Raw genomic sequence first — 25,753 nt, 5'->3', positions numbered from 1 at the left:
TTAGGCTGTCTCATCACTGTCTCATCGTCAACAGTGATCAGGCCTGGGTGCAGTCGTGGGTGAACAGGGAGTACAGGAGGCACTGGCGTTCCCGACAGCCCCCGCAAGGCAGAGGGGCTCACGAGTTCTGGGGGCCAATTCGCCTTTCACCGATGTCTATTTTTTATTAATTTAATCAATCATTTTGACAGTAACCCTCCAAAAAGTCATTCATACACCTCTTTAATTTCCATAAGTAAGTGTTTGTTTCTTCAGGAATGTGACTAAAAAAGTGATAAATAAAATATAAACTGATTGAAAGTATGAGGGGATGTTTTTATTTATTTATTTTATTAACCTTTATTTAACTAGGCAAGTCAATTGAGAACAAATTCTTATTTACAATGACGGCCTACCCCGGCCAAACCCGGGCGACGCTGGTCCAACTGTGCGCCGCCCTATGGGACTCACAATCATGGCCGGATGTGATACAGCCTGGACAAATCAGTGGACAAATGCCATAGTCAAGGCTATGACGGAGCCAGTACAATGAGTGGAGCTTACTCAGGTGTTCAAAAGTGCATATCAGACCGAGAGCCTAATGCTTCTTAGGGAGATTTAGTTTAGAAATGATCTCTCTGCAGAAGCGACACAGGGATGGTAAAAACAGCATGATTGCCGTAGCAACATCAGGGCAGAAGGGAGTTGTGCTTCAAATACAGCAGTTCTGTAACATCTTTAATGGAGCCTCTCATTCTCCTCAATTGCCAGCCTAAACATATTACGGAAAGAGTTTAACAGTATAGGAAGCAGTTGAAACAGTTCTTGAGGGCAAAAAAAGAACAACAACAAAAAGCTGTTTGCGATTTCGTTCATACTGGTGAACCGGTGTTTGAGTTCTGTGGTTGCAATATCAACAATCCCTTATCTCAGGTATATCTTGGCATGCATCATTTAAGACTACGTTTAAATTGTGTGCAGCGTAATGGACATATAATGCACAATATCTCAGGAAAGACTGTGTGGGTTGTCAATACTCAGTATAGAAAACAGTCAGGCCCGCAACCTGGACCTACAGACTGTGGTGAAAGCATTTGCACACAAAAAAGGAGGACTTCAGGACACCAGGGGAGACTCTCAAATGTAATTTAATTTACCTTGAATATTGCAGGCCATTTGTGTAGGCTATCAGCCAGACAAAACCCGTTCAACAATAAATAGTGTCTGAATTTATCCTCAAGTCGACTACTTTTTTCCTCATTGTTTGGCTATTTGATGTGTCAATTTTTATAAATGTTTATAAGTAGTAGCTAAATACGGTACATAGTTATAGATAGTACACTGCATAATGAAACAATCCCTAGTAAGCTAGTGTTTTGAGGGTGGACTGACTGTATTATTTGGCATTAATAGACTGGTTTTACGCAGAACTTTCTATCCAAGCTGGGAGAGAGTGCGAGGACGGCTCATGTCATGCAGATTCAGGTAGCCTATACAGGACAGTTGTATATAAAAAAAATGTACAGTGGGGGAAAAAGTATTTGATCCCCTGCTGATTTTTTACGTTTGCCCACTTACAAAGAAATGATCAGTCTATAATTTTAATGATAGGTTTATTTGAACAGTGAGAGACAGAATAACAACAACAAAAATCCAGAAAAACGCATGTCAAAAATGTTATAAAATGATTTGCATTTTAATAGCGGAAATAAGTATTTGACCCCTCTGCAAAACATGACTTAATACTTGGTGGCAAAACCCTTGTTGGCAATCACAGAGGTCAGACGTTTCTTGTAGTTGGCCACCAGGTTTGCACACATCTCAGGAGGGATTTTGTCCCACTCCTCTTTGCAGATCTTCTCCAAGTCATTAAAGTTTAGAGGCTGACGTTTGGCAACTTGAACCTTCAGCTCCCTCCACAGATTTTCTATGGGATTAAGGTCTGGAGACTGGCTAGGCCACTCCAGGACCTTAATGTGCTTCTTCTTGAGCCACTCCTTTGTTGCCTTGGCCGTGTGTTTTGGGTCATTGTCATGCTGGAATACCCATCCACAACCCATTTTCAATGCCCTGGCTGAGGGAAGGATGTTCTCACCCAAGATTAGATGGTACATGGCCCCGTCCATCGTCCCTTTGATGCAGTGAAGTTGTCCTGTCCCCTTAGCAGAAAAACACCCCCAAAGCATAATGTTTCCACAACCATGTTTGACGGTGGAGATGGTGTTCTTGGGGTCATAGGCAGCATTCCTCCTCCTCCAAACACGGCGAGTTGAGTTGATGCCAAAGAGCTCCATTTTGGTCTCATCTGACCACAACACTTTCACCAGTTGTCCTCTGAATCATTCAGATGTTCATTGGCAAACTTCAGACGGGCATGTATATGAGCTTTCTTGAGCAGGGGGACCTTGCGGGCACTGCAGGATTTCAGTCCTTCACGGCGTAGTGTGTTACCAATTGTTTTCTTGGTGACTATGATCCCAGCTGCCTTGAGATCATTGACAAGATCCCCCCGTGTAGTTCTGGGCTGATTCCTCACCGTTCTCATGATCATTGCAACCCCACGAGGTGAGATCTTGCGTGGAGCCCCAGGCTGAGGGATATTGACAGTTCTTTTGTGCTTCTTCCATTTGCGAATAATCACACCAAATGTTGTCACCTTCTCACCAAGCTGCTTGGCGATGGTCTTGTAGCCCATTCCAGCCTTGTGTAGGTCTACAATCTTGTCCCTGACATCCTTGGAGAGCTCTTTGGTCTTGGCCATGGTGGAGAGTTTGGAATCTGATTGATTGATTGCTTCTGTGGACAGGTGTCTTTTTTACAGGTAACAAGCTGCGGTTAGGATCACTCCCTTTAAGAGTGTGCTCCTAATCTCAGCTCGTTACCTGTATAAAAGACACCTGGGAGCCAGAAATCTTTCTGATTGAGAGGGGGTCAAATACTTATTTCCCTCATTAAAATGCAAATCAATTTATAACATTTTTGACATGCGTTTTTCTGGATATTTTTGTTATTCTGTCTCTCACTGTTCAAATAAACCTACCATTAACATTATAGGCTGATCCTTTCCTTATCAGTGGGCAAACGTACAAAATCGTCAGGGGATCAAATACTTTTTTCCCCCACTGTATGCTGTTGCATCTGACATTTATTTTACAATCTGCAATGTTTGAATTTCCAACATTAATTACTGAACAAGTCAGCCAGCATTCGAAAAATGGCAGCATTGCAACGCTGTGTATAGCTTCGTGAAATGTTAGGCATAACATGAGAAAATGACGACCAAATAGGCCTACCAATAAATATATATCCTTTAGCTAAAGCTAAGCTAAGCCCTGGCACCACAGAAAGCCTATCATTAATTCGATAGGCATGAAGCCGCATAGACATGTCGAAATTTCAGCACCATGGACAGAGATCAGTAGTCTATACTTCAACCTTGCGGAGGCCCAGAGAAACTGCGTTACGCCAGTGACAGGAGGGGACTAAGCACCCACTCCTGAGGGGCCCCCATGTTGAGGGTCAGCGAGGCTGATGTGTTGATGCCTAACCTCACCACCTGGGGGCGTCCTGTCAAAAACTCCAGGATCCAGTTGGAGTAGTTGCAGAGGGAGGTGTTCAGTCTCAGGGTCCTTAGCATAATGATGAGCTTGGAGGGCATTATGGTGTTGAGCACTGAGCTGTAGTCAATGAACAGCATTCTCACGTACTGTAGGTGTTCCTTTTGTCCAGGTGGGAAAGGGCAGTGTGGAGAGCAGTGGAGATTGCGTTATCTGTGGATCTGTTGGGGCGGAATGTGAATTGTAGTGGGTCCAGGGTGTCTAGGATGATGGTGTTGATGTGAGTCATGAGCAGCCTTTCAAAGCACTTAATGGCTACAGAATGTTATGGGGTGATAATCATTTAGACAGGTTACCTTGGCGTTCTTGTGCATAGGGACTATGGTGGTCTGCTTCAAACATGTAGGGATTACAGACTGGTCAGGGAGAGGTTGAAAATGTCAGTGAAGACACTTGCCAGCTTGTCAGCACATGCTCTGAGTACGCTTTTCAGATGTGGTAGGGCTCAAAAAAATATCACGGATTACAAAAGGAAACCCAGTCACGAGCTGCCCAGTGACGCGAGCCTACCAGTCGAGCTAAAAATGCCTTCTATGCTCGCTTCGAGGCAAACAACACTGAATCATGCATGAGTGCACCAGCTATTCCAGATGACTGTGTGATCACGCTCTCCATAGCCGATGTGAGCAAGACCTTTAAACAGGTTAACATTTATAAGGCCGCAGGGCATGTCGGATTACCAGTACGCATCAGAGCCGGTGTAGTAGGATTCGATCTAAGTTCTGTATTGACACTTTGCCTGTTTGATGGTTTGTCAGAGGGCATAGCGGGATATCTTATCAGGGTTCGGGTTAGTGTCCCGCTCCTTTGAAGCAGCAGCTCTAGCCTTTAGCCCCAGTGTGGATGTTGCTTGTAATCCATGGCTTCTGGTCGGGATATGTACGTACAGTCACTGTGGGGACGACATTATCAATGCACTTATTAATAAAGCTGGTGACTGATGTGGTAAACTCCTCAATGCCATCGGATGAGTCCCGGAACATATTCCAGGCAGTGCTAGCGAAAGTCCTGTAGATTAGCATATGCTTCATTGGACCACTTTCATATTGAGCGAATCACTGATACTTCCTGTTTGAGATTTTGCTTGTAAGCAGGAATCAGGAGGATAGATTTTCCAAATGGAAGGTGAGGGAGAGCTTTGTATGCATCTCTGTTTGTGGAGTAAAGGTGATCTAGAGCTTTTAGCCTCTAGTTGCACAGGTGACATGCTGGTAGAAATGAGATAAAACGGATTTCAGTTTTTCTGCATTAACCTGTTGGGGCTAGGGGGCAGTATTTGCACGGCCGGATAAAAAACTTACCCGATTTAAACTGGTTACTACTCTTGCCCAGAAACGAGAATATGCATATAATTGGTAGATTTGGATAGAAAACACTCTAAAGTTTCTAAAACTGTTTGAATGGTGTCTGTGAGTATAACAGAACTCATATGGCAGGCCAAAACCTGAGAAGATTCCATACAGGAAGTGCCCTGTCTGACAATTTGTTCTCCTTCTGTGGCATCTCTATCGAAAATACAGCATCTCTGCTGTAACGTGACATTTTCTAAGGCTTCCATTGGCTCTCAGAAGGCGCCAGAAAGTGGAATGACGTCTCTCCAGTCTCTGGGCGAAAAACAGCAGGAGATTTTGTGAGTGGTCAGGCTGAGAGCAGTGACACTGGAGATGCGCGTTCATGTGAATTCTCCATGTTTTTCTTTCTCTCTTTGAATGAATACAACGTTGCCCGGTTGGAATATTATCGCTATTTTACAAGAAAAATCGCATAAAAATTGATTTTAAACAGCGTTTGACATGCTTCGAAGTACGGTAATGGATTATTTAGATTTTTTTTGTCACGAAATGCGCTCGCGCGTCACCCTCCGGATACTGACCTGAACGCACGAACAAAACGGAGGTATTTGGATATAACTATGGATTATTTCGAACCAAAACAACATTTGTTGTTGAAGTAGAAGTCCTGGGAGTGCATTCTGACGAAGAACAGCAAAGGTAATCCAATTTCTCTTATAGTAAATCTGAGTTTGGTGAGGGCCAAACTTGGTGGGTGTCAAATTAGCTAGCCGTGATGGCCGGGCTATCTAATCAGATTATTGCAAAATGTGCTTTCGCCGAAAAGCTATTTTAAAATCTGACACCGCGATTGCATAAAAGAGTTCTGTATCTATAATTCTTAAAATAATTGTTATGTATTTTGTGAACGTTAATCATGAGTAATTAAGTAAATTCACCGGAAGTTTGCTAGTTCTGAACATCACATGCTAATGTAAAAAGCTGTTTTTTTTATATAAATATGAACTTGATTGAACAAAACATGCATTATTGTATAACATAATGTCCTAGGAGTGTCATCTGATGAAGATCATCAAAGGTTAGTGCTGCATTTAGCTGTGGTTTTGGTTTTTGTGACATATATGCTTGCTTTGAAAATGGCTGTGTGATTATTTTTGGCAGGGTACTCTCCTGACATAATCTAATGTTTTGCTTTCGCTGTAAAGCCTTTTTGAAATCGGACAGTGTGGTTAGATTAACGAGAGTCTTGTCTTTAAAATGGTGTAAAATAGTCATATGTTTGAGAAATTGAAGTTATAGCATTTATGAGGTATTTGTATTTCGCGCCACGCGATTCCACTGGCTGTTGACTAGGTTGCCCAGGGAGGTTAAATAACCAGCCACTAGGAGAGTGGGACTACATGGCCAGAGTTTACAGGTAGAGAGTGGGTGTACAGGGTCAGAGTTTACAGGTAGAGAGTGGGTGTACAGGGTCAGAGTTTACAGGTAGAGAGTGGGTGTACAGGGTCAGAGTTTACAGGTAGAGAGTGGGTGTACAGGGTCAGAGTTTACAGGTAGAGAGTGGGCGTACAGGGTCAGAGTTTACAGGTAGAGAGTGGGAGTACAGGGTCAGAGTTTACAGGTAGAGAGTGGGAGTACAGGGTCAGAGTTTACAGGTAGAGAGTAAGAGTACAGGGTCAGAGTTTACAGGTAGAGAGGTAGAGTACAGGGTCAGAGTTTACAGGTAGAAAGTGGGAGACACATTGAGGTGAGTGATGACATACTCACAGTGAACATGATTTGGCATCCACCTAAAATATAGTCCAGGAAGGTATAGTCCCTTTCAACCTGAGGAGACAGTATTCAAAGATTATTCTAACTCTGCTCATACCATTCCATCCATACTGTAGCAAGTTCAAATGATTTTTCCTATAGATAAATAATTGGAGAAGGCACGGAAGTGGCACTTTGATAGGATTGAGTCGTCTCCATATTCAGTAATTGGTGATTACTGCAGGCAGCCCCTGGTTGACTGGGTGAGACTGACAGGTGTTTTGTGCTGATATTAATAAATACATTTATTAGTGATTTGAGCCATTATTCTAATCCCTGCCTGCAGCAAAACCAAAATTACAGGCATTTTTGTTTGTAATCCCAAAAAATATTATGAAGGAAAGTCATTAGCTCTGTGCATAAGGCTTTAATGTGCATTCATAATTGAATTAAAAAGCAGTTTCCTTTTAGACCTAATATGCATTTTGCGGTTGCCATAGTGGGTTGACTAATTAGTCATTAAGAGGGATAGTGTACACTATATCTATTAGTCTCTATGTGTTTTGGTTCACCTTGCATGACTTCAGAATGATGATTCCAGAGTTTTTGTAGCTCTTTTTCTTCTTCTGTTTCTTGGGATTAATGCATTCAAATTCGATCTGGAGCAGAAGAACACAGAGTAAGAAATTACCACTGGGACCCCTCTGCACACCCACACAATGTACACTCTTTCTCACATCGGCTGTATTTGATTTCTGCCATTAGCTAATGACACAAGGTTTTCAACAGGAAGTCAGGAGCCAAAAACGTAAGTCAAATACAGAGCTGTTCCTATACTTCTCTCTCCAGGTGTGGCCGGGCTGTAAAATGAAGCATAACCCAACATGTATTAGTGAGGTTAAAAACAAGGTGTAAATAAGCACTTGTGAATATCCAAATGAACAGGTGTCCTCCATTCACAAATGGTGAGCTGTGTTAACTGCAGTGTCTTAAGTGAGTCATCCACTCACAGTGAGGAGAACACTGAGAGTTGAGACAGTGTAAAAATTGTGTTTGATCCACATCACAGCATGACTAAAGCATGCAGAACAAACCCCCATAGATAAACTGGAGTAGCTCTCAAATCCATCCCTCACCTCCAGTGAATTCTGGGCTTCACTCATCTTGTTGACAGTGGTCTGAAACTCTCCAATGAAGTCATGGCCTCCATCGTTGTCGTAATCATAGCACAGTACCTAAAATACCAGACAACATACAGTAATACCACAAAAAATAACTTCTTCAAATGTATTTACATTTTTACATACTGTATCTAAAGGGGGAATCCATTTTCATACCATCGCCCTCAGATGAATGCACATGTTGATAAACCTTACTCACCTTGATGCTCCTGTCCACGTCCCCGTTACAGAGGGAGATGAGTGGTACTGTGAAGGGCTTCCACACCGGGTCCAGAGTGTTCTTTATCACCTGCAGCACAAAAACAGGTACAGTGAGAAAACCTCTTCCATGTCACTTGGAATACAGAACTCAGAAGCCAATCCAAGCCTATCCAGTTACTGTTGTCAGCAGGTGGTAAGACACCTTGTTTAGTGATATAACACACTCAGTTCTGCAGTCTTGACATTTAAATAGTTTAAACAGCCACCCCCGACCTACTCACCTCTGTCCTGTGGACCAACATCCATTTCCCATCATCTCCTTGCTTGTGGAACTCTAGGTAGGGGTCTGATTTACCAAAGAAATCCTACAAAACAAAACAATCTAGTTTGACAATGGCCCACACAGCTGCCAGCATACCACTATAAAAATGCAAATAAAATTATGTGAACTAACACTTGCACTTGACTTTTTTCCCTCTTACTATCTCTGACTTTGCTGACAGCTCCTTTGAGGAATAATGTACATACTATGATTGTGATATGTGGTTGTCTCACCTAGCTAGCTTAAGATGAATGCGCTAATTGAAGTCGCTCTGGATAAGAGCATCTGCTAAATGACTCAAATGTAAAATGTAAATGGACAAAATATTACTCCTGTTCCAAATATTAAGTAAGAACTTTTTAACGGAGATGATAATATAGTAGCAGTAACTCTTACCTTCTTGTCAAGCTTTCTCCCACACAATGTCAATGTGATTATTCTATTGTCTGACAGTTCCAGCGCAGTTATCTGCATACAAGACAAACTGTTACTGGGTTGTACTACGTAACACTGCACCATGTTACAGAACAGTGTGTGTGTGTGTGTGTGTGTGTGTGTGTGTGTGTGTGTGTGTGTGTGTGTGTGTGTGTGTGTGTGTGTGTGTGGTGTGTGTGTGTGTGTGTGTGTGTGAGTGAAAGACAAACATATATAAGCAGTATATAAGTATATATAAGTATATAAGTATATAAGCAGGATGTTCTCACTGTGATGGTTCCCTTCCCAGCTGGCTTGCTATTGGCCAAGGTCAGTGGTCGGTGAAGTTTCTTATTGGACACAATCTAAAGGTCACAGACCAGAGAGAGAAGTGAGTGAGAGGTGAAATGCCCAACTGCAGATAATCATAAACAGGTGATAAACAGGTGCAGAAAGGTGTCACAGACAGATTATAAGAACCACGTGACAGGTAGCATACCACCCCCAGTGTACAGATGTACTCTCCTAAGAAGTCATGCTCATACAGCTGGCTGCTGCACTTGTCCTCATCAAACAGGGCAAACTTGAGCTTCTGGACCTCCTCAAAATGGTAGTCCACCTTAAACTTCACCCCAAACACTGGATTCAGGTTATTCACTGCAGTCTCTGTTCGACCAATCTGAAAATAATACACAGGAATACACTATGTTCTTCTGAAACAAGTACTGTACTCACACACAAGCACCGCGCACACACAGCGGAGGTGGAGGGTGGACATGTGGGGGTGTTGAAGGTTGATAAGGTCTTGTTCATGTGAAAGATAAAACCAGGTGGTAGTGACTAACACAGTGTATGTCTGACTCACACTGATAGAAGATGTACACATACTCATCACCCCCTCTTGTTCTCCCATCGCTGAGCCTAGAGCGGAGCAGACTGTATATGTTTCTTCGCTGCTCTGTCTGTTTGACTGGAACCCCTAGTCTCTGTCTCTCCCCGCACCTTCTGATTGTTACCTCCTTCCCTTTCTGTGTTATCACACTTCCCTCTTTACCCCCACAGAACAGATGGCCACTCCACCCAGAGTGAACCCCCCCTCTCACGCCTAGACGGACAGGGAGAAAAACCCTTCGCTTGTCAATGCCTGCTCAGCCGTGTGTTTATTGGCTGTGTGTGTATTGTTGTGTGTTTCATATGCTGTAGCTTTCATCATGATCCAAAGAGAAACCATTGTGAGGATTTCTATTTTACACCTCTGGAATAGCACACATCCTCCGAGGTACTTTTTATACATAGGCTACCCGTTTTCAAAACCCACTGTGTATATTCCATGTCCCTTCCCTGTTTGCCTGTTTGTTCCAATCCTTATTTCTCTGTCCACGCATTAAGAACATCATGATTCCTTTGTTTCCATCCACGTTTCCATGGTTACTGCAGCAACCGCTAGGCTGGTTTCATGCTGGAACCTGCCCTGTTGACCGACAGCTCAGGCCTGCAGGAACACGCTCAGCCTGCTTCAACAGAACACTACCCAGGCAGGCAGGCATGTTTTTCCCTGGCACTGAGAGGGTACCCCGAGCGCACACGCACACACACACACACACACACACACACACACACACACACACACACACACACACACACACACACACACACACACACACACACACACACACACACAGAGCCCTGCCTAGTTCTACAATTTTCTCTTCTTATAATGTGATTTTAAACCTAACCCTAACCACACTGCTAACCCTAACCTTAAATTAAGACCAAAAAGCTTCTTTTTTTTTCATGCATTTTTACAATATAGCCAATTTTGACTTTGTACCTGTGTTATCTAGTGGAAACCCACTCCTCAAGACAACACGGCTTCAAAGACAGCTCTGGATTAACGTTTCTCCATAGTATATTGATATTCCACCATTTCCTTGGTTTATACAGAACACTCAGTGTTATTGCGAACTTGACTAGTAAGTGATAAAACATTGAGAGCATTCAACAGTGAGAGGAAATTTCTTTGTAATGTTTATTTCACCCTCTCAAGTGGTTTGCTTTTCATGTTTAACTCTCTCTTTTAGCGTCTCTCAGTATCATCTTTGTTCCAACTTTCATCATAACCACAAATTCTTCATATTTTTTACCTTTATACTACCCCTCCAGTCAGTCACCCATTCCGTCTACTTTTCCAGCAATCATTTCCCTCATCTCGCCATTAATCATTATCCATCCACCCTTTTCCACCCATGTCCACCCCTCCCCTCATCACCTCAACCCAGCTGCTGTCCACCTCATTGAATAGCACACAGAAGGGGTCTGACTTGGAGGTCACATCTCTGTCCAGCAGGTTGCCGCAGCACACAGACAGCTCCACCCTGGTGACGCAGTGCTGGGGACCCACGGTTGACCCAGAGTCGGGCCCTGTGCCTAGTGTGTAGGCCATGCCGGCAGGAGTGTCAGCCCTCCCACAGCCTGGGAACATACACAGCAAAGAGAAACAGCATTATGAATGACATTACAGTAGCACTGAGCGTTCTGTAGACTCATAGATTCAAAATAAGGTAGAGAAACTGACAAAAACATGGGGATGCTTAATGCAGGGTGGTTAATGACAGAACATTTGAGACCTACAGTATCATACATTCTCATATTCCATATTCAATAGAACATAAAAATGTAATTTTATCCATGTGCAGTATCCAGAGAGTTGCCTAAATCAATTCAGCTGCAGGAAAAACAAAGGTCAGGACCACACACAGAATAATGTATCTAGTACAGTGGTCCATCATATGTCATATGAGAGAATAACTAATGAGATCTGTACACTGTCAAACATTCATGCACAGGTAACGTAATTTGTAAGGACATGATGAGTATGGTGAGAGCTCCTGTTGCTAAGATACTGATGTGCCATTGTGGAAGACCCTCCTTCCACTGCTAGTGGAACCAGGAAACTGGTTATATTCCCTAGAGATCACAGATGTGCAACTGCATATGTTATAGCATCATTTATTACATTAAGTCATTCATTATAACGTTATAATAAAACCACTGTAAATACAAACAAAACCAAAATGATTATTTACCTACATTGTCATTTTCTGATATGGTTAATGGACATTTTTATGTAAGCACCATAGATGAGGCTCTCTATGAAGCTCTTACCATATAAAGGTCTTCCATTACCAATAATTAGCTTCAACCAAAGCAAATGGCAAAAGTGTACAATGGGAGCATACGGACGTGTTCCGTAACATAAACACACACACGACACACTGCCAACCAAATCATCATCACTCTTCGGGGATGTATGTATGCGCAAGCAAGTGCGCAAAAGTAAAGTATCATATTCTCAATCACTTGTATAATGTAAATGGTTAAATGTTGTTTTGGTATCTGTAAAAATATTATACTGAAGATATCAGCATAGTATTGCTCACATACCTAAAGTAAAAAGGGGGATAACTCACCCCATATCCCTAAACAGCCACTCAGGTTCAGTCCATCCAACATTACAGTCAGTGGAGTGACTAAAACACTCTTCACACCTAAGGCAAAGCTTTGGCCATATATACCCTGACCATAAGGGCCATTTTTAGAATAATAGCCACATTCTATTTGTTCACTTCTGATGGCTGATGATGTAATGGAAAACTTGTATTGTTACCAAATCAACAGCATAATCATCCTTATCCTTATACAAACAGAGAGATCAACAATCCAAACACACACACACACACACACACACACACACACACACACACACACACACACACACACACACACACACACACACACACACACACACACACACACACATACACACACACACACATACACACACACACACACACCAACAACCCCTTATCGCTCAAACTGGAAACTGTGCCTCACTCACCTTAATAGCACAGTAAACACAACGTACATGGTCATTTACTCTAACACTCTAATTACCTGTCTGCCCTGGTGTATGCTGACAAGTGGCAGAAATGTAGCATTTTCTTTCTCAGGGTACAATAAGCATATTTGTGGGGAAGAGGGGAATGGGGCAATACTATGCAGTGTTTTCCCTATGAATTTTTTCAGCAGTGGTGGCAACGGTAGCGGGTTGGGGGGGGGGGGGGGCTGCATTGCTACTAGCATTAGCAAAATGACATGCTAGCTGTTCCCATAGACTCCCAGTTATTGAGACAAATGCTTTTAAATGGATGCTGGGGAAACATGTAGGGGAAAAATATAGGTGAAACATCACTATGGGATATAAGTAAGTGGCTACAGAGGACAGGCAGACACTGCAATTTTAAGGAAGCCCAAAACTGTCAGTGATTGGTATGTAAAAAGACAATGCCACATACTGTATGTGTATCGAAGTTCAAATAGAAACTTTGATACTTTACCCTCTTAGTTAGAATTATTTTCATGTCCGTCACTGAATACGCAATTATATAATCACATACCGAAAACTGAGTTGAATACAGTAGGCAACCTAAAAGACTGGCGATCTGTGAGTTACAGACCCAGGTCACCACCCTCAGTGTCATGTTGTCTTTCTGTCTATGTTCAGTGTGGCAGAGGAAGTGGCCTCCCCACAGATAAATACAGGGCTGGTTGTCTGTAAACCTAAAGTCCCCCCCGCCAGGTGCCCCTTGGGCAAACTTTTGTTAGACCATTCATTCAGATGGTAAAAATATTAAATTGTCTCTTGTGCCAGTAATAATGCTACATGTGCAAATGGTCCAGGCTAAATCAACACATAAACTGTGATAAATATGCATAGATTACTATTTACCAAGATTATTATCAATCAAGACCATTTTCAACCCATGATGTAAATTGAATTCCCATCTTCACTAATCTCAGTGCTTAAGGACCAGGCTGACTGCATCATCTGCTCTACTGTGACAGAGCAAATGTCACTAGAGAATACTTATGAGGGTGAGTGAGAAGGGAACAGAGTTTCTCCACCTTTGATGGTGGCGTACAATGGAAATTGTATAGATTTCAGAATATATTTTAACAACCCAAAAATCCAGAGAGAGATGGAGCAATGCAGAGAGCGAGAGACCAATATGTCCCCATTTTAATAGACAGACAGGAGTGAACCAGAGAAGTAAAGACATGGGTCTCTGAGAAGACTGTGACATTTCTGATTTAGAGCTAGTGACAACTGTCTCTGTTTACTCGTGCTTGACAGCTTGAGCTTTGTGAGGGTTTTCTGTAGATCTGTATGTGACACAAACGTTATGTTCACAATAACCTCTGACATATCCTGTGTGCAACCCTAAATATTTCCATCAGTTTACAATTTCAGAAGTAGTATATTGAGAATTACAATCAATATCCCAAATTCACTGGCAATATTTGAATTAGCAGCACACCTTTGAACACCTTGCATTTTTATTTCAGAGTCATGAATTTACTTAATGTACATATTTCCAGACATAATATGCATACCGTTAATAGCATATGATAAAAATACACTGACCAAGAGCCCCAATATTCACTTACCTTAGTAAATGTGATTTAAGTACTACTCTACCCACTTCTCTTCTCTGAAGATTCCTTATTTCTTGATAGCTCAAACACTTCTCTCCCTATGCACAAATTGACGTTATTTTCATGATGTCCAAAAATATCATCAGGGGAAAACAAATTGTTGTGGTTCGCCACGAGGGCAGGTCATTCTGCGCTGTGACAGTCTCTAGCCGAGTGGTGTAGTGGAGCGATACTAGTAGTCGCGCATTGCTCTGAACTCCGCCCGAATCACACGCGCTCTATTCTGTTGATAATTGCCTTCAGCAAAATGAAAATATAAATGCTCTGGTTTGGTAATACATAGACTAGGCTACATATTTTCTTAACATATAGGCTTTTTGTGTAATCAGTAATCACTCAAAGAGGGCCAAATTCTGTACATCTCAATGCCAATATGTTTGACACAGAAGTACAGTATATTACATCACATGACATAGTTTAACTTTTTGTTGGGGTGGTGGGAGAATATACCCCAGTGCTTGACTGAATCTGGTGACAAAACACTCTGTCAGTCTCAATTTACAAGGTACAATATAGTCAACAGCTCATCATTTACATCAGTGAGTATTGGTTATTTTGTCAAATAAAGAAGACCAAAAAAGTATTAATTGTGTAAACATTTCAAAGGGAGATGACTGGAGGTTCCTTTTTCTTGATTTAGAATAGAACCTTATATAGTGAAATTGTATTGCCATCTAGAGGTAAGTTCAGATAAAGAAAATCACTATTTACATAGCATAGAATATGAAAAAGAAGACTTGTCTCACACTTTATTAGACCAGTGCATGTCATAATAAAACATCAAAATGGACATTACAAAAACAAGTAAACAAGAAATGTGCCACACAAGACAAAACACAACAAGTGTAAGGAATCAGATAAAATGCACTATTGGTTAGAGCCTGGAAGTAAGCATTTCACTGTAAGGTCTACACCTGTTGTATTCGGCACACGTGACAAATAAACTTTGATTTGATTTTGATTTGAAACATGAGCAATGACAGAATTAGAATCCAGCAGTTCAAGAGAACAAATTGACTTGGTCTCACTGACTCTTTTAGTCAGATGTGAAAAATAAATAATTCTGCAAAACTTAAGCAATCAATGAATCCCAGATTCAATCTCAATACAGAAATAAATATGAGAGTGGATAGAGACAACACACGGTGTCACGTCCTGACCAGTAAAGGGGCTGTTTGTTATTGTAGTTTGGTCAGGGCGTGGCAGGGGGTGTTTGTTTAGGGTGTTTCGGGGTTGTTTGGGTTATGTTCTATGTTAGTGTATTTCTATGTTATTTCTAGTTGGTCTATTTCTATGTGGTGTTTATTGGGTTGACCTTCAATTGGAGGCAGCTGCTTCTCGTTGCCTCTGATTGAAGGTCCTATTTATAGGGGGGTTTGTTCTATGGGGGTTTGTGGGTAGTTATTTCCTGGTTTAGTGTTTGTTGCACCTGACGGGACTGTTTGGAGTCGTTTGTTTTGTATACGTGTTTATTTTGTTTTTCCTTCTTCAAATAAAAAAGAAGATGAGTATACATTTTCCCGCTGCGTCTTGGTCCACTCCTTACGACAATCGTGACACACGGACCTTCCCAGGAAGAGGAAAAAGGAGAGATAGAGACCAGTTCCCAGGGTTGGAATAAAGGTTCACTGCCCCCCCTACAAGGATCATTTTATTGTTTGTTTTGATTTGATGACCTGCTGTAATTTTAAGGAAATGTGGTCTCTAAGTGCATAAACTATTATAAAAATAAAAGTGCAAGTTGACTGTTTTGCTGCTGTTCTGCTGCCCATGGTCTTCCCTGTGGCTCAGTTGATAGAGCATGGTGTGTACAACGCCAGGGTTGTGGGTTCGATTCACACGGGGGGCCAGTACAACAAACAAAAAAAATGCATGAAATGAAATGAGCGTCTGCTAAATGACTAAAATGTAAATGTAATGAGTAGATCATAGACTATGTGGAGAAGAAGTTGAGCCTCTTCTCCCTCTGTCTCAGTCTCTGGGCATCACTGGTAGAGATACTATTCCTCCACAGTCTGGTCAAACAGGGAGAGGAAAGGAGTATTACTGGCATTGTACACAACAAAGACAGTACCCAATTGCTGATTGATAGTCAGCATAAGTACATTAATACGATTGACAGAATTCAACTAAACACTTTCCAGCTAAATTTCCAAGCCACCTCTGGTCTCTTGGCCGTCCTGACCATCTTCCGAAAACGTCTGAAACCCTACCTATTCAAATATTATCTCAAATAAGACATCTCAGTCTTACCCCCCCCCCCCCCCCCCAAAAAAAAAATGTTACTTGCACTTATCTTTTCCTACTAGCACTGACTTTGCTGATAACTTCTTTATTGAGGAAAAATGTAATTACTACGACATGTGGTTGTCTCACCTAGCCATCTTAAAACCTGTCTGGGCTAGGGGGCAGTATTTTCACGGCCGGATGAAAAACGTACCCAATTTAAACAGGTTACTACTCTGGCCCAGAAACTAGAATATGCATATTATTAGTAGATTTGGATAGAAAACACTCTGAAGTTTCTAAAACTGTTTGAATGGTGTCTGTGAGTATAACAGAACTCATATGGCAGGCAAAAACCTGAGAAAATTCCAAGCAGGAAGTGGAAAGTCTGAGAATTGTAGTTCTTCTTTTGATTCTCTATCGAAACTACAGTGTCTGTGGGGGACGTTGCACTTCCTAAGGCTTCCATTGGCTGTCTAAAGCCTTCAGAAAGTGGTTTGAGCATTTTCCTGTCACTGGGCAGATAATAGGAGCTCAGTTTCTGAGTGGACTGCCTGGCAACAAAGGGATTGGATATGCTCGGTCCCACGAGCGCACCCCTCCTTCTTTTTCTTCTTGAATGAATATGCTATTGTCCGGTTGGAATATTATCGCAATTCTACGTTAAAAATACCATAAAGATTGATTTTAAACAGCGTTTGACATGCTTCTAAGTACGGTAATGGAACATTTTGACTTTTTGTCTCTCGTTCTGCGCTCACGCGTTATGCCTTTGGATAAGTGATCTGTACACACGAACAAAACGGATGTATTTGTACATAAATATGGATTATTTCGAACAAAAACAACATTTCTTGTGGAAGTAGCAGTCCTGGGAGTGCATTCTGACGAAGATCAGCAAAGGTAAGAAAATATTTCAAATACTAATTCTTAGTTTAGGTTGCCCCGAACTTGGCGGGTGTCTGAATAGCTCGCCGTGATGGCTGAGCTATGTACTCAGAATATTGAAAAATGTGCTTTCTCCGTAAAGCTATTTTAAAATCTGACACAGCGGTTGCATCCAGGGGTAGTCTATCTATAATTCTTAAAATAATTGTTATATATTTTGTCAACGTTTATGATCAGTATTTTTGTAAATTGATGTGCACACTCACCGGACGTTTTGGTGGGAATACATTTTCTGAACATCACGCGCCAATGTAAAATGCTGTTTTTGGATATAAATAGGAACTTTATCGAACAAAACATACATGTATTGTGTAACATAATGTCCTAGGACTGTCATCTGATCGTCAAAGGTTAGTGCTTCATTTAGCTGTGTTTTGGGTTTTATTGACACATGTCCTTGCTTGGAAAATGGCTGTGTGATTATTTTTGTCTATGTACTCTCCTAACATAATCTAATGTTTTGCTTTCGCTGTAAAGCCTTTTTGAAATCAGACAATGTGGTTAGATTAACGAGAAGTTTATCTTTAAAATTGTGTGAAATAGTTGTATGTTTGAGAAAGTTGAATTATGACATTTTGTTGTTTTTGAATTTCCGCCCTGATATTTCACTGGCTGTGTCCCGCAGGTGGGACGCTAGCGTCCCACCTAGCCCATAGAAGTTAATGTAATTACTACGACATGTGGTTGTCTCACCTAGCCATCTTAAGATGAATGCACTAACTAACTGTAAGTCGCTCTGAATAACAGCATCTGCTATATGAATAAAATATAAATGTACCTGATTACTTCAAGCGACGGACAAGACTGTAAGCTTCTGGCAAGTGCCTCTGCTCCAGTAGCGCTGATGCTGTTCGACTCAAGACTAAAATCAAAGACATAAAAACAATGTTCTGATTATCAGGTCTATTTAGGACAAGTCAATGTGCATAACTGTAAACTGAACACTCACTCAAGTCTCCTTAGCTTCTGGCATTGTGGTAAAACTTCGGAAAGCTTCACTGCGACATCATCTCCACAACCATTCCACGCAAAACTGACACAATTAACAGGGAGTGAAAGAGAGAGTAAAGGAATTTGGTAAAATTGGTCATGAACATGAGAACCAGAAGAATAAAGCTCTTTGCTGCCTGTATACGGTCCTCCTGACACTGTGGCCCTGCCCTTACCTGACATCCTCTGCACAGACACAGTAAGCCAAGCTGGCAGCTAGACCAGTGAGCTCTGAAGTCCCTATGGAGGTCAAGCTGAAAGACAACAAGTACATTAACAGCTAACCTCTCCTCTGCATTCCCCAAGATTGAGCAGAGAATGCACAGTCTGTATGTAGCAGATTACATTGGGTATATCTTACTGTATCTTTGTCAAATACTTCATGAAGATCAGAGCATTGGAGATACTGACAGATCCTTCTCTACCAATCGGGTTCTCTGAGAGACTTTTCGCAAAAACACAACGGTGAACATAAACAAGGGTTAGGGTTGCAGTTACATTGCAATAGACGCATAAAATCAATAAATAAACTTAACACAATCCAGGCCAAACAAAAAAACTGATGGGAATAGACTTACTCTAGAACCCTGAGGTGAGTGAGAGTGGGCAGAACTTGTCCCATCTTGGCAGCACAGGCAAGGCTGAGTTTATTTCTGGACAGACTGAGATATAATGTAATGGGTCAGGCGGTGCATAGTTTGCAGTCAAAATTCTAACCTATTATTTTTGTCCATTTTGAAAGCCCATTAGAAATAGGGAACTATGTATAGATATTTGGAACTTGGCCTTACTGGAGTACCTCCAGTTCTGTGCAGTTAGCCAGGACCTGGACCAGCCTCTCTCCTGCTTGGTCACCAATATAGTTATCTGACAGGCTAACACACAAAGATAAAGAAGTTAAATGACGTCCCAGTCTGTGTGTTTTACACAGAAATCTGGGTCAACACTCTCCTCTTCTAATGATTGAGAGAGAAACAGGTTCACTTCATATCATAGCTCATAATATCAGTATGTTTCATCAGTATGTTTCCTCTGAACCAGTTCAGGAAGTAGAATCATCTGAACTTTGTGAGGACAATAAAATAAAGGTGTGTCTTTACAAACCAATCAGCACTTTGAACCCTCTTTATACAGTGCATTCGGAAAGTATTCAGACCCCTTGACTTTTCGTTACGTTTGTTACGTTACAGCCTTATTCTAAATTGGATTAAATAGTTTTTTTTCTCATCAATCCACACACAATACCCCATAATGACATATCAAAAATAGTTTTTTTATACATTTTAGCAAATGTAATACAAATGAAGAACAGAAATACCTTATTTACATAAGTATTCAGACTCTTTCCTATGCGACTCGAACTTGAGCTCAAGTGCATCCTGTTTCCATTGATCATCCTTGAGATGTTTCTACAACTTGATTAGAGTCCATCTGTGGTGAATTCAATTGATTGGACATGATTTAGAAAGGCACACACTTGTCTATATAAGGTCCCACAGTTGACAGTGCATGTCAGAGCAAAAACCAAGCCATGAGGTCAAAGGAATTGTCCGTAAAGCTTGTGTCGAGGCACAGATCTGGGGAAGGATACCAAAACATTTCTGCAGCATTGAAGGTCCACAAGAACACAGTGGCCTCCATCATTCTTAAATGGAATATGTTTGGAACAACCAAGACTCTTCCTAGAGTTGGCCGCCGTGCCAAACTGAGCAATCGGTGGAGAAGGGCCTTGGTCAGGGAGGTGACCAAGAACCCGATGGTCACTCTGACAGAGCTCCAGAATTCCTCTGTGGAGATGGGAGAACCTTCCAGAAGGACAATCATCTCTACAGCACTACACCAAGCAGGCCTTTATGGTAGAGTGGCCAGACGGATGCCACTCCTCAGTAAAAGGCACATGACAGCCCGCTTAGAGTACGCCAAAAGACACCTAAAGGACTCTCACCATAAGAAACAAGATTCTCTGGCCTGAATGCCAAGGGTCACGTCTGGAGGAAACCTAACACAATCACTACGGTGAAGCATGTTGGTGGCAGCATCATGCTGTGGGGATGTTTTTCAGCGCTAGGGACTGGGAGTCAGGATCGAGGGAAAGATGAACAGAGCAAAGTACAGAAAGATCCTCGATAAAAACCTGCTCCAGAGCGCTCAGGACCTCAGACTGGGGCGAAGGTTCACCTTCCAACAGGACAGCGACACTAAGCACACAGCCAAGACAATGCAGGAGTGGCTTCAGGACAAGTCTCTGAATGTCCTTGAGTGGCCCAGCCAGAGCTTGGACTTTAACCGGATCGAACATCTCTGGAGAGACCTGAACATTTAAAAAACATATTTTTTTTATTCACCTTTATTTAACCAGGTAGGCCAGTTGAGAACAAGTTCTCATTTACAACTGCGACCTGGCCAAGATAAAGCAAGGCAGTGCGACAAAAATTACAACACAGAGTTACACATAAACAAACGTCAAGTCAATAACACAATAGAAAAATCTATGTACAGTGTGTGCCAGTCTGACAGAGTTTGCATCCAGTCTGACAGAGTTTGAGGGGATCTGCAGAGTAGAATGGGAGAAACTCCCCAAATACAGGTGTGCCAAGCTTGTAGCGTCATACCCAAGAATACTCTAGGCTGTAATCGCTTCCAAAGGTGCTTCAACAAAATACTGAGTAAAGGGTCTGAATACTTATGTAAATGTGATATTGCTTTGTCATTATGGGGTATTGTGTGTAGATTGATGAGGGGGGAAAAAACGATTTAATTCATTTTAGAATAAGGCTGTAACGTAACAAAATGTTGAAAAAGTCAAGGGGTCTGAATACTTTCCGAATACACTGTACCTCTTTCATGATGACAAATTTAAAATGTCTGCCTTAATCCTAAACACACCAAAGTTGTACCCATGAAGCACATTGGAATAATACTTGGTACTTTGACAGGTTCTAACATTGGATCATTTGACAGATTGCTGATGCATGTCTCAGCTTAATTTGACACATTCAATTATGTTGACTATTTTTTGTCCAAGTCTGTTCCCTAGCCATTCCTCCAGCTCAATAATCCCTGGACCCTACCTGATCTTCCTCAGGCCTGTCCAGGTGGGCAGGTGTTTGATAAGCTCCTCCACTCCTTTATCTGACATCCTCATCCCCTCCAACCTGCAGGCCAGATACACATTGACAATACCACATCAGAAGTGATGGCTAGTTCATGCAGAAGTCAGATACTACTTGACATGCGTGTTATCATTATTCTACTCACTCAATCTCCTCCATTGCTCTGAGCCCCTCCAGAGAGGCCAGTAGGACCAGTGTGGTCTCCTCCCCTGGGGATCCAGTCACCATGGTTACTTTCCTATTCAGACTACGGACAGATCACAAATCATTGGCAAAGATAACACTCTACAACACATTGTCTCAGGCATGGCAAAGCCCACTACATTCTCTATCAGAAAGCTCTACTCACTTTAGCCTCTTCAAGGAGGTCATAGCATGGAGCCCCTGTGCCAAGGAGACTGTGCTCTCTTGATCCAGCTGTGCAGAGTCAAGGCTGTGGACAGGATACAGGTATTTATCTCATACCCTTACCCCAGGACACAGTATATCATAGGAGTAGCTGTCAGTCATGGTGGTCATGCTGTGCTGCAGTGGGAGGTCAGAGTTGGTGAGGGAATCTCAAGAGTGAAAGTTTTTTACCTGATCCCCTCCAGAGAGAGACACTGTCCAAGCCCGTTGACCAGGTCCAATGCTCCTGCCGCTGTCCAACCAGAGCACAGGGACAGACTGGGGGACAGAGGGATCAGCATTAGTATTGTTGTGTCACTGGCCAGGTGAGTGAATACAGGTAGGGGTGATATGTAGAGAAACAAAGCGTGTCAGTTATTACTTGATTGTTCTGATATTTGGTAGATTCTGGAGTGTTCTGGTCAGAACTACAGCTCCTCTGTCACTGATCACATGACCAGAAAAACTAAGGGGGAGAGAGTGGTGAAAGGTCAGAGTCAGGGCCAGAAACAAAACAAGTAGGTATAGAGAGAATTAACAATCACTTACTTCAAGCTCTCAATGCTTTTAGCCTGCAACAACCCCTCGGCAAGGAGCAATACCACATCTTCAGATGCTTCTTTTGATTCAACACTACAGAAAAATATTAACATGTTTATATTTTTCATGTGCAGCCTAAGATATTCATCTTTGGCCAACAAAACCCATGTAAAGCCCTTCCAACCCCCAAATTCATAACAGCATAAGCCTCACCAGAGTTTCCTCAGACTAACTAAGGATGGTAGGACAGAGCAGAGAAACTCAGCTCCCACTCTACCGATGCTGTTGTGTGACAAACTAGAGGAAAATAAGAAATAGGTATAACTTAATACAACTAAATGAAATTAGACATTACAAACACTTTAACTACTTCCAAAGTAGTCCTAGGTCCCTTCTCGCAGATACTTACTCTAGGTCCTGCAGCAGAGGGCATCTCTGGAGCACAGTCTGCAGAGACACTAGGTGGTGCCCTTGTACTGCACAGCCTACTAGGCTGAAACACAAGAGGCAGGAACATATAACAGGGAGAATATGCAGTAACCAATTCTGAGCCATCTTACACACATTCCTGTTGATGTAGGAATAACAGAGGAAGCTGCTTTCACCTGATGGTCACGGTAGACAGAGAGCTAGCCATGTCTGCAGAATCACCACTGAAACACAAATAAAGCCAGCTCAGTTAAAACAGAAAGAGCTGTTATCTTTATATCTAAAAAATATTTTGCAAATAGACAACGAAAATGTATTTCAGCTTTACCTGGTAGGAGTGTGATTTGTGCATTTTTCCAAAGTAATGTGTACAGTGGTGTGGTTTACCCTGCAAAATAAGTTCACACATACATTATGAATGTCATGTTCTATTTTATTATACTTCTAAATATTACCCCAAAGCCAACACGAATTATCACCTGATCGTGTGTATGTTGGGGTTCAGGTTCAAGCAGCAGGAGACCAGGTTAACAGCTGCTTCTGCTGTGATCCACGTCTCCTCAATACTGATGGGAAATACACACAGCCTGTTAACCTGAATCATACACACTCACACAAGAGATCCCACACACAAATGCTATTCCCATATCCTCCTCACCTGATACAGCGTTGGACATGACCACACCTCAGCTGCTTCACCAAATCTTCAATCACCTGAACATTAAGTCCGTTGTTTCTTATACTGAAGGGAAAAAGTCAGTAACTTCACTTCCTATAACTTGCAGAGTCAATCACCAGTGTGTGTGTGTATATGTGTGTGTGTGTGTGTGTGTGTGTGTGTGTGCTTGCGTGCATGCGGGCTCACTCCAGGGTGTGTAATGAGGACAGGGTAGTCAGGCTGTTCTGTAGAGCCAAGAGGCCTTCTCTCTGCATGGTGTTACAGGATAACCTACATACACAAGAGAAAACAGTGTTCCCCAGAATCATACAGGAATAATATACTATAAAGTGTTGGTCTCATGTTTCATGAGCTGAAATAAAAGATCCCAGAAATTTTTCATACACACAAAAAGCTTATTTCTCTCAAATTCTTTGCACATTTTTTTTTACATCCCTGTTAGTGAGCATTTCTCCTTTGCCAAGATAATCCATCCACCTAACAGATGTGGCATATCAAGAAGCAGATTAAACAGCATGATCACTACATTTGAGCGCCTTGTGCTGGGGACAATAAAAAGCCATTCTAAAATGTGCAGTTTTGTCACACAACACAATGCCACAGATGTCTGAAGTTTTGAGCATGCAATTGACATGCTGACTGCAGGAATGCCTACCAGAGCTGTTGCCAGAGAATTGAATGTCCATTTCTCTACCATAAGCCGCTTCCAACTTAGTTTTAGATAATTTGTGAATTTGTCAGATTTCCTTATAAACTGTAACTCAATAAAATAGTTGAAATTGTTGCATGTTGCGTTTACATTTTTGTTCAGTATATTATCATCCTTCTACTGCCAGTCATGCTGTACTTCTGTGATTCTTTCAAATTCAGTGGTGTTATTTGAAGTTTTTCAAATTTGATGAGTTTCAGGTTCATTATCTCAAAGGTCAAGCAGTTTTCCCAGTCCCATTCTCACCTCAGTTTGACCAACTGAGCAGCACAGCTCTTCAGAATCTCTGCTAGTCTCTGCAGATGGTCAGCCCCAAAATGACACTCTCTCAGACTGAAGGGTCCAGGGAACATGAAGCAAAAAAAGGAGGTGAGAGACTGAAGCTGTGGGGAGATGGATTTCATGTCTATGAGTTATATGGGAGAGGTTTGATATCATTTATACTGGCAATCCTTTCAGTTTTGATATGTTATTTTTCTGAGAACAAAATAACAATGCTTTCTGTTTGCCTAGCTAAATGAGTTTACAGTATGGTATTTGTGTTGTCACTTCAATTTATGAGCAGAAAGTAGCCTTTTTGTTGTCTTACCTCAGAGTTTTGCCACAGTCACTGTCCTGTTCAAAGCGGATGAGCGACCTCTTCTCAGTTCCCAAACTACAGACAGACAAAACAATACACAGACTTACAGCACAAACTATATGGCAGGGGTCCCCAGTTACATTCAGCTGCGGGATGATTTTTCCTTGAGCGGATGGTCGGGGGGCCGGAACATAGTTATAAATAATTTGTACAAATTGACCGCAATAATCAAAATCAAATCAAATCAAATTGTATTTGTCACATGCGCTGAATGCAACAGATGTAGACCTTACAGTGAAATGCTTACTTACAAGCCCTTAACCAGAAATGCAGTTTTAAGAAAAATAAGTGTTCAAGTATTTACTCAAATAAACTGAAGTAAAAATTAAATAAATCAAATAACAATAAATAAGGAGCAACAATAAAATAACAGTAGCGAGGCTATATACAGGGGGTACCGGTACAGAGTCAATGTGCGGGGACACCGGTTAGTCGAGGTAATGTAGGTAATATGTACATGTAGGTAGAGGTAAAGTGACTATGCATGGATAATGAACAGAGTAGCTGCAGCGCAAAAATGGGGGTGGGGGGGTGAACAATTCGAATAGTCCGGGTAGCCATTTGATTAGCTGTTCAGGAGTCTTATGGAGCTCTTATGGCATTTTTGACCTAGACTTGGTGCTCCAGTACCGCTTGCCGTGCGGTAGCAGAGAGAACAGTCTACGATTCAGTTGCAGAGGGAGGTGTTCAGTCCCAGAGTCCTTAGCTTAGTGATGAGCTTTGCGGGCGCTATGGTGTTAAACTCTGAGCTGTAGTCAATGAATAGTATTCTCATGTA

General features: G+C 41.9%; 2 protein-coding genes across 4 annotated transcripts in view; both read right to left on the bottom strand.

Moving 5' to 3' along the window:
- The window catches only part of LOC106573718 (copine-2), a 47,381-nt gene extending 32,627 nt beyond the window's left edge, over nt 1–14,754 (bottom strand). The window contains exons 1-10 of the mRNA XM_014149022.2: nt 14,267–14,754; nt 11,028–11,230; nt 9,258–9,437; nt 9,049–9,123; nt 8,741–8,812; nt 8,304–8,387; nt 8,021–8,110; nt 7,777–7,875; nt 7,213–7,299; nt 6,656–6,715 (exon numbers count right to left, since the gene is read on the bottom strand). Coding sequence (XP_014004497.1) covers nt 6,656–6,715; nt 7,213–7,299; nt 7,777–7,875; nt 8,021–8,110; nt 8,304–8,387; nt 8,741–8,812; nt 9,049–9,123; nt 9,258–9,437; nt 11,028–11,201 — 921 coding nt within the window. The 5' untranslated portion in view covers nt 11,202–11,230; nt 14,267–14,754. The remainder of the gene's footprint in view (nt 1–6,655; nt 6,716–7,212; nt 7,300–7,776; nt 7,876–8,020; nt 8,111–8,303; nt 8,388–8,740; nt 8,813–9,048; nt 9,124–9,257; nt 9,438–11,027; nt 11,231–14,266) is intronic.
- A 277-nt stretch (nt 14,755–15,031) lies between these two features.
- nlrc5 (NLR family, CARD domain containing 5) overlaps nt 15,032–25,753 on the bottom strand; it is a 31,012-nt gene continuing 20,290 nt past the window's right edge. For all 3 annotated transcript variants that reach the window (XM_014149024.3, XM_045697173.2, XM_045697169.2), the window contains 22 exons: nt 24,925–24,990; nt 24,582–24,668; nt 23,813–23,896; nt 23,606–23,689; nt 23,427–23,513; nt 23,276–23,335; nt 23,124–23,171; nt 22,928–23,011; nt 22,732–22,815; nt 22,528–22,611; nt 22,361–22,444; nt 22,171–22,257; nt 21,941–22,024; nt 21,737–21,838; nt 21,550–21,633; nt 19,270–19,353; nt 19,057–19,140; nt 18,840–18,923; nt 18,655–18,732; nt 18,438–18,521; nt 18,267–18,350; nt 15,032–16,329 (listed from right to left, as the gene is read on the bottom strand). In XM_014149024.3, the coding sequence (XP_014004499.2) occupies nt 16,248–16,329; nt 18,267–18,350; nt 18,438–18,521; nt 18,655–18,732; nt 18,840–18,923; nt 19,057–19,140; nt 19,270–19,353; nt 21,550–21,633; nt 21,737–21,838; nt 21,941–22,024; nt 22,171–22,257; nt 22,361–22,444; nt 22,528–22,611; nt 22,732–22,815; nt 22,928–23,011; nt 23,124–23,171; nt 23,276–23,335; nt 23,427–23,513; nt 23,606–23,689; nt 23,813–23,896; nt 24,582–24,668; nt 24,925–24,990 (1,789 nt within the window). In that variant the 3' untranslated portion in view covers nt 15,032–16,247. The remainder of the gene's footprint in view (nt 16,330–18,266; nt 18,351–18,437; nt 18,522–18,654; nt 18,733–18,839; nt 18,924–19,056; nt 19,141–19,269; nt 19,354–21,549; nt 21,634–21,736; nt 21,839–21,940; nt 22,025–22,170; nt 22,258–22,360; nt 22,445–22,527; nt 22,612–22,731; nt 22,816–22,927; nt 23,012–23,123; nt 23,172–23,275; nt 23,336–23,426; nt 23,514–23,605; nt 23,690–23,812; nt 23,897–24,581; nt 24,669–24,924; nt 24,991–25,753) is intronic.

This window comes from Salmo salar, chromosome 16 (assembly GCF_965601325.2).
Source record: "Salmo salar chromosome 16, fSalSal1, whole genome shotgun sequence".
NCBI classification, from domain to species: domain Eukaryota; kingdom Metazoa; phylum Chordata; class Actinopteri; order Salmoniformes; family Salmonidae; genus Salmo; species Salmo salar.
The sequence above is the reverse complement of the archived record's forward strand: the minus strand, read 5'-3'. Positions and strand labels throughout refer to the sequence as shown.